At 44.0% G+C, this 9070-nt stretch overlaps 1 protein-coding gene across 8 annotated transcripts in view; it reads left to right on the plus strand.

Moving 5' to 3' along the window:
• LOC133517253 (teneurin-m) overlaps positions 1 to 8365 on the plus strand; it is a 777194-nt gene extending 768829 nt beyond the window's left edge. For all 8 annotated transcript variants that reach the window (XM_061850474.1, XM_061850480.1, XM_061850473.1 and 5 more), the window contains 3 exons: positions 120 to 3906; positions 4163 to 4534; positions 4819 to 8365. In XM_061850474.1, the coding sequence (XP_061706458.1) occupies positions 120 to 3906; positions 4163 to 4534; positions 4819 to 5175 (4516 nt within the window). In that variant the 3' untranslated portion in view covers positions 5176 to 8365. The remainder of the gene's footprint in view (positions 1 to 119; positions 3907 to 4162; positions 4535 to 4818) is intronic.
• The last annotated feature ends 705 nt before the right edge of the window (positions 8366 to 9070 follow it).

Genomic DNA, 9070 nt, shown 5'->3' on the forward strand with positions numbered 1-9070 from the left:
TATGTATAACAAACCATTGAAATGCATAAATCTGAGGTCGTCTTTGGCAGCCAAAGGGTTAACTCCTTTCGGCATACCTACGTCGTTCCGTATGTGACACAATTATCTTTCTTTTGCAGCGCCACACGGGTGTCATACCGGTATCACATGGCTCTGTCCCCGCTCGACGGCACGCTGTACATCTCCGACCCCGAGTCCCACCAGATCATTAAAGTCCGCAACACCGAGGACTACAGCGACCCCGAGCACAACTGGGAGACGGTGGTCGGCTCCGGCGAGAGATGCCTGCCTGGAGACGAGGCCCACTGCGGCGACGGAGCTCTAGCTCGAGATGCCAAGCTGGCCTACCCGAAAGGAGTAGCGGTATCCATTGACAACGTCCTATACTTCGCCGACGGAACTAACATTCGCATGGTTGACCGAGATGGCATCATCACTACGGTCATCGGCAATCACATGCACAGAGCGCACTGGAAGCCGATCCCTTGCGAAGGAACCTTAAGCGTAGAGGAAGTCCATCTGAGGTGGCCCACGGAACTCGCGATTAATCCTTTGGACAACAGCCTTCATATTATCGACGACCATATGATTCTACAGATGGCTCCGGATGGCAGGGTCAAAGTGATTGCTGGACGTCCCCTGCACTGCCCGTCGCCGCTGACCGGCTATGACATGGAACTGGCGACGTATGCTACATTAGTGATGCCGCAGAGCATTGCGTTCGGAGCTGCCGGTGACTTGTACGTAGCTGAAAGTGATTCTCAGAGAATAAATAGAGTGCGATTGATAACTACTGATGGCAAAATCTCCCTGTATGCTGGCGCGGAATCTAAGTGCAACTGTTTGGAACGCGGTTGCGATTGCTTCGAAGCAGATCATTTCCTAGCTTCCAATTCCAAGTTCAATACGATCTCAGCCGTGATTGTGAGCCCGGACGGCATCGTGCATATAGCAGATCAGGCGAACTATAGAATCCGATCAGTCATGGCCAGTATACCCGACGCCAGTGGTTCAAGGGAGTATGAGATATATTCACCCGATACGCAGGAAGTTTACGTTTTCAACAGATTCGGCCAGCACATCATGACAAAGAACATTCTGACTGGTGAAAATAACTATGTGTTCACATACAACGTAAACACCAGCAACGGCAAGTTGAGCACAGTGACTGACGCGGCCGGTAACAAAGTCTTCCTCTTACGTGATTATTCCAGCCAAGTCAATTCGATAGAGAACACCAAGGGACAGAAATGCAGACTCAAGATGTCCAGAATGAAAATGTTACAAGAATTACGAACACCCGACAATTTCAATGTAACATTCGACTATCACGGTACCACTGGTTTACTTAAGGCTAAATATGATAGCACCGGACGCAGCTATATCTACAAGTATGATGAGTTCGGTAGACTGACTTCAGCCGTCACTCCGACCGGCAGAATCATTAATTTGACCTTCGACCTGAGTCTTAAAGGCGCCACGGTTCTGGTGAGCGAAAACAATAAGAGACCCATTTCTATTCTGATTAAGGGTTCTTCCGTAAACACTAAGGTCGGCGAAGCAGAGAAGAAGACAATCATTTCTACGGACGGTAGCATCTCCACCAGTATGCCGTGGGGACATGTTATTTCAACGGACACTGTTCCATACACAATTCTCTCCGAAATAGATCCCATTCTGGGCGAGAGCTACCCCGTGCCCGCGAAGCAGAGAACTGAGGTTGGCGGAGATTTAGCAAACCGATTTGAATGGAGATACTTCTTGCGCAGATTACAATCTAACAAAGGAAAGAGCAGCAAAGCCGTGGCCCAAATCGGTCGCAAGCTAAGAGTAAACGGTGAGAACCTCCTGACGCTCGAATACGATAGAGACTCTTCTACTGTAGCCGTGTTCATGGATGATAAGGTGGAGTTACTGAACGTCACGTACGATAGAACTGCGAGGCCCGTGAAGTGGGGACCGCGGAATGGAATCTTCGCCGAGGTTGAACTAGAGTATGACAGATTCAGCCGACTAACCAGCTGGAGATGGGGCGATCTTAATGAAACCTATGGTTTCGACCGAGCTGGCCGATTGCACGAGATCAAATACGGCGACGGGTCGTCCTTGGCCTATTCCTTCAGGGATATGTTTACTAGTCTTCCACTAAAGGTCACGACTCCTAGAGGCAGCGATTATCTGTTAGACTACGACGACTCTGGCGCGCTCCAGAACCTGACCACGCCAAGAGGACACATCCACACCTTCGCACTGATGACTTCACTAGGCTATTTCAAGTACCAATATTTCTCGCCGATGAACAGACATCCTTATGAAATCCTATACAACGATGACGGACACATTCTGGCTAAGATCTTCCCGCACCAATCTGGTAAGATATTATACGTGTACGACCAGGCGGGCAAGTTGGAGACGATATTAGCTGGCGCGTCCGCTATCCGCTACGTGTACCACGAAAATACTCACCTGGTGAAGAATGTGGAAATAACGGATCCCGATTACGATCTCAAACAGGACTATAAGTACCATGCCGGCATTCTCAAAGACGAGAAGATGAAATTCAACTCTAAGAGTGGTCTTAACAATGCACACTTCAAATATCAGTATGATGGCAACGCCAGGCTTTCAACGATTGACGTTAACATTAATAGCAAGGAAATGCCCCAGTTGAGGCTGAAGTACAACCAAAACATGGGTACCTTAGAAGGAGTAAGCGACTTGAGGATCTACAGGAACACGTTCAATCGATCCGTCATGCAAGACACAAGCAAGCAATACTTCACCATCACCGACTACGATGACCACGGCAGAATAAAAACAGTGCTCATGAATATTAAATCATTCGATGTCTTCCGCCTCGAACTGGAATACGATGCCAGAAACAGAATCAAGTCTAAAAAGATGTTGATCGGCGACACGTCTTCCAGCGAACGAATCAGTTACAACTTCGACGGACATCTCATGGAAGTGGTCGGCTCCGAAGATGATTGGAAATACGTTTACGATGAGAACGGTAACGTCATTGGTGTGATCGAGCACGGTGAGAAGCGGTACCTGGGCTACGATATCGGCGACAGGGTCGTCCAGTACGGCGACATTGAGTTCAGCAGCTACGACGGCCGAGGCTTCGTTATCAGGAGGGGAGAACAGAAATACCGCTACAATTCCCGAGGACAGTTCGTGCATGCCTTCGAAAGAGACAAATTCCAGATGTGGTACTACTACGATAACAGGAATCGACTGGTCGCCTGGAAGGACGATAAGAATAATGTCACCCAATTCTTCTACACCAATCCTCAAACTCCTAATCTTATCACACACATGCATTATCCTAAAGCCGAGAAAACTGTAAGGTTCCTTTACGACCAGCGGAACTTCCTTACATGCATAGAAACGGAAGACCAGAGGTTCTATGTTGCGACAGACCACAACGGCTCGCCGCTCGTCGTGTTCGACGTCAACGGTGAAATCATAAAGGAAATCAAACGCAGCCCCTTCGGAAAGTTAATAAAAGACACCAACCCCGGCTTCTACGTGCCCGTAGACTTCCACGGCGGTATATTTGATTACAACACGAATCTCGTCTATCTGGACAACAGGCTGTACGACCCGATAGTCGGGCAATGGATGACGCCGAGCTGGGAACACTTGGCAACCAAACTCAGTCTTCCAACGGATATTTTCATCTACAGATTTAAGAACAACGATCCGATAAATAAGAACCAGAACGTACCGTACATGACGAACCTGGGAAGCTGGCTCGAGCTGTACGGCTACGACCTGAACAAGATGATGGGATCGAGGTACATCACCGACATGATCTTCCAACCGATAACTTCCGTGTCGGCGCCACATTTGGCGCCCGATTTCGGTGTGATGTCTGGTCTTCAGTGCATCATTGAGAAGGTAAGTTCAATCGAGTGTCGTACAATCCTTATATGTACTTATATTTTGATTATTGATGTGCCGTCAGAGACGGTTTTCCATTTACAAAATAAAAGTTTATTTTGTTTCCTGTAAAATTTTCCTTTTTCCGATAATTTTTCGAAGTGTCAGAAAATTTTCCGCAACTTTGAAATTTTGGTCGTCATCCTTCACTTCACTTCCTTAGTTCATTAAACGTAATATTTACCCATACCTAATGTTTATCTGTTCATTTTAGGTAAATGACAAACTGTCGGACATCGACTTCGTGCCGACGCCGCTCCTGAAGATGGAGCCGATCACGCGCAACCTGCTGCCGCGCGTGTCGTACAAACGCGGCGTGTTCGGGTCGGGCGTGCTGATCTCGCGTGTGGACGGCCGCGCCTACATCAGCGTGGCGGACGGCGCCAACAGCGTCGTCGAGGACGTCATCACCACCGTCTTCAACAACTCCTACTTCCTCGATGTACACTTCAGCATACACGATCAGGACGTCTTCTACTTCGTCAAAGATAATTCGCTGAAAATCAGAGATGATATGGAGGAGCTGAGACGGTTGTCTGGGAAGTTCAACGTGTCGCAGGACGAAACGAATGATCAAGGCTTAGAGGTATTTATATAATTTATATATACTTGTTCATATAAGCCTTTGGGTGCTTAGAGGCTCAGAGCAGAGAGCCTTTTATGCCATAATTTTGAATATTATTTTGCAAGAGGACGGGCGAAAAGTGAATTTGAATGGGATACCAAAAGTTAAGAGACAATGTCATTTTCATAATCACTGCATAACAGTAGAGTATATCTAACGAAGGTTTAACAACGTATGAAAGATAAAATAATGTTTCAGAAGTAAACGGTGGGAAAATAGTAAAGGTCGTTCGTTTGATCGTACAGGTTCGAGTCCACGCGGTGGGGTCGGGCGCGGCGCAGGCGGTGGTGGTGCTGCGCTACGGCGTGGAGCCGGCGGCGGAGCGGCTGAAGCTGCTGAAGCACGCGCACAAGCGCGCCGCCGCGCGCGCCTGGGAGCGCGAGAAGGCGCTGGTGGCGGCGGGCTGGGAGGGCCGCGGCGCGTGGAGCGAGGAGGAGAAGGAGGAGCTCATCTCGCACGGCGTGGTGGACGGCTGGGCCGCGCGCGACGTGCACTCCGTGGCCAGGTACCCGCAGCTGGCCGACGACCCCGCCAACATCGTGTTCGTGCGCGACGCGCGCCGCAAGCGGAGGCGGAGCGGCCGCTCGCGCCACCGCTCGTGATCTGTCTGAACGTGCCATTACTTGACGCCGTCTCGACCTCGGGGCGTTCCGGATTCGAAACGGCTTTAGATTTATTTTTATAGGACTGAAGTTGTCGGCCTTTTGATGATGAGTTGTGATGGAAGTGATCGGGATAGTTGGGATGGATATTGTGAAGGGAGAGTTGGGACGGTTTATGGATTGACGATTACGTTTGTAGGCCATAGTAGTGCGTTTCGTTACCCGCTTTGCGTACTTAGGCGAGTCAATTATTTTGATCCCCTTATTTTTAATATATTTTCGCCCTATACTCATTCTCGGACTGAAAATGAATCTCACGAACGACTCTCACAGGGTACCGGGTCATAAAGATAACATAATAATAAAGATATAATAATGAGCGATGAACTGAACATAATAAACCAAAATACTCATACGATCACAATTTTTAACCCTTTAAAAGATTATTTTAGTAGTACCTACATATTTTTATCGATATACTCTCGTCACTTAGAATTATTATTTACACGAAAATGTAGCCCTATCACATTGTAGCCAAATATCTCATGCTATCCATAATGTAATTTGGTTATTTGTAAATACTATTTTTATTAGTCTCGTAGTTGTTCCTTTAAATATTAGACCTAAGGTCTTTTTTTACTTCGCAATACTATTACTATTTAAGCAATATTTTATACCTAATGTTTTTTATAAAAGCGCCTCTGACATGAAATCGAATGACCCCAACGCTAGCTACTCTACTCTAGAACCTCGTCGGTAGGGCGAGTCCACGCGAGCTCCCGTAGCCTAGCCCACTTCGGAGACAGAGTTCTAAGTAGCGATACAGTAATCCCATTAGAATGGCCTCATACTAAATAGACAAATAAAGTAAATATAATAATTTAATTACATAAAACGTTAATACGTACTTCTGCATGTGTTGTGCAATAAAAAGGGTAGTTTTACATGTAGAGGCTTCTTGCTGACTTATCATTCTACGCACGTTTCTAGAGACTGAGACTTATTACTATTTTTTATGTTTTTCGTTCACGGACTGCTCAAAAGCAAAACCCAAACGATCAGTGATATTTATTCCTATACCCAATATTATATACCGTATTATTTATATTTCTTATTTATTATTGAATTTATCTTTTATAATGAACTGTTTTTGAAATGAATTTATAATTGTAACTATGTAATGCAATTGCTGTCAAGCGGCAGTGTTTTTGGGCAGTCTAGTGTCCGAACTTGTGATTTGTGAATTCATCTACAGTAAGTCAGCGAGCAAGGAGTAATTTATAACTGTAGTTGATAGTATATGTCCATAAATGTGAATCATTTAAATTGTGGTGTCTACTCTGTGTTAGAGGTACTAAGTAGCTAGTTGACTGAGGTGGACGTGAATATTTGATACAAAAATTGTTGCGGTGGGAACTTCGGCACCCAGCGGCCGGACGGCCCAGCGAAGGTGATATTTTTGGAATATGTGACTAAAAAAGCAATACGTCGTAATGTAATACGTCTTATCATTTATCTAACTATAAGATGTATTTTTATTTAAATTAATTAATAATAATGAAATATATATCTATTGTGAATGTAGTTATTGATTTCGCGGTGATATAAAACTAGAGCGGTATAATTCTTTTTTTATAATGTATAAAGAATTCTAATTTGTAAATAGGTACTTAAAGTTGAGATGTAATCTGTAAAAATATTGTACATATCTTTACGCTTGGAATTATTTATAATTTACCCTCTAAGTTAGGATATGGTGTAATATATCGGCAGAGAGGCTCTAGAATCTACTCCACAGGCGACTGCTACTCACTCGAATGTATTACATGATCTGTAATAATAAAATTGACTTTATTACTTCGTAAAGACGGGCATTACGGGCGAAACGAAGTGGGCCAGTACATTGGTGTCAAATCGCGTTGTGCGCAACCAATGCCAGCCAATCGTGCAGTCTAACGCAACTAGGAGCAAAACCTTGTACTTATATACTCCATATACGTCTTTACGAAGTAATAAGTATATGAGTCAATAAATAATAAGTAATAATGATAACACTTGATACTGACAAAGGCACATCACTACATCTATATAAAATTAGCCATAATAAAGTATCAAGTTTTATTATTATTATATGATTTGTCGTTAGGACAAATCGTTTTGCAATACCGCTAAAATAATTTTCAATAGCGTCAAACATCTACAAGAAATGTTTTAAAAATACTTCACTACTGGTCTTGATGTAAAAAGGTGGCACTGCAATCTGCCGAACTGTAGACTGTCGAAATAATTATTAATAGGACACCCAAGAACAATCATGTTGGATCATCAAACTTTGTCGCTACGTGTCGGCGCAAACCGCTTAGAAAAATAACCGTAATCAGTGCCTGAGGGCCTACCGCGAACACCAAAGTTCGCAAATTGCGGGCATCTTTCTCTGTCACTCTAATGACGTCGTAATTGGAGTAAAAGAGAAAGATGCCCGCAGTTCCCAATCTTCGGTGTTCGCCGTTGGCAATCTGGACTTGAGTATGCAGGACACATGCCTACTTGCCTAATATGCCTGGATACTTAAGGCAGGGGCACTGACTATTCAATCAGATGCAAGAATATCTAGGCTTCTTACAGTTATAAGGCAATCAAAAATACATTGGAGATATTAATGTATTTGCAGTTGTGATATTTTTGCTGCTGACTGTAAGACTGTATTAAAAACAACAATAATTCCACTAGTACCATACTTGTCATAGTTACATAAATTAGAACATCCATGATTCCGTGTCGCCATAAGGCTGCCTTACTCTGAAGCGGAGATGAGACGTCCGGAATTGGTTGTAATCCCTCACCTCCGCCTTAGTGGTAAGGTAACATTAGCATTATTTACGCTTTCCGAAACAAAAAACTTTGCATTAGAAACCATTCGTTTCAGAACTTGCCGTTATCAATTATCATCAATGTTTCTAAGCAATAGACTCAGCTTCTAGATGTAATAGAGCGCTTCACATAGTCGGGAGGCGTAGCATAGTCCGGGATCCGAACTGCATTTACCTGTACTATAGTAGACAAGCGTAGCCCCTTTAAGACTCTGGATGTGTAAAGAGTTCCGTACTCGCTAGAAGTGCGTGCGACAGCATGTACAATAATAACATAGAAAGTATTCTAATGGAATATGTAATAAAAATATTAAATTATACCTATGGCATTTCTTTTTTCATCCTACCTTAAAAGCGTTGTCTAGAGTGGAGTGACACTCGCGTATCCGCGATTGAAGGCACACAGTCGCGCCAAGATTCCGCGTTTCGCTTTGATCGCGCTAAGAAAACGCGGCACGTTTGCACTGTCAAACGCAGCGAAGGTAGCGAGCGGAGCGGAGCTAACGCTCTCATAAAGAAAAATAGTTTACATATTTGAATAAAGTGATATTTTGACCTATAAAATAAAATGAAAGATGGTAATTTTTCCATGCCGACATTAGTCGCCTTAATCAGAAGCATTGGTAGCCTAGTTTATAGAGTTACGACTTTCAATCTGGAGGCCGCGGGTTCAAACCCCGGCTTGTACCAATGAGTTTTGGAAACTTTCCTTCAAAAATAAAATTAGGTTATTTGTAGGAGCAAATACTTATAAAAAAAAGAAACGTCAAAACCATTCAGTTGTTTTTTTTTACAATTATGGCCATTCAGTTGAGTTTTATTTTTTATCAATTATGGCCATTCAGTTGACGCTTAAGGCGTTTTTACTTTTGTAGCTGTTTGTGATTTTTTAGCAAAAACGCTTCTAAGTTTAGAGTCGGTTTGAAGGAAACAACAGAAAACCCTCTTAAAAGTGATAAAAGAAGTAAAAAACCGGCCAAGAGCATGTCGGGCCACGCTCAGTGTAGGGTTCCGTAGTTACTCTT

The sequence above is a fragment of the Cydia pomonella genome, chromosome 4 (assembly GCF_033807575.1).
Source record: "Cydia pomonella isolate Wapato2018A chromosome 4, ilCydPomo1, whole genome shotgun sequence".
Lineage (NCBI taxonomy): Eukaryota > Metazoa > Arthropoda > Insecta > Lepidoptera > Tortricidae > Cydia > Cydia pomonella.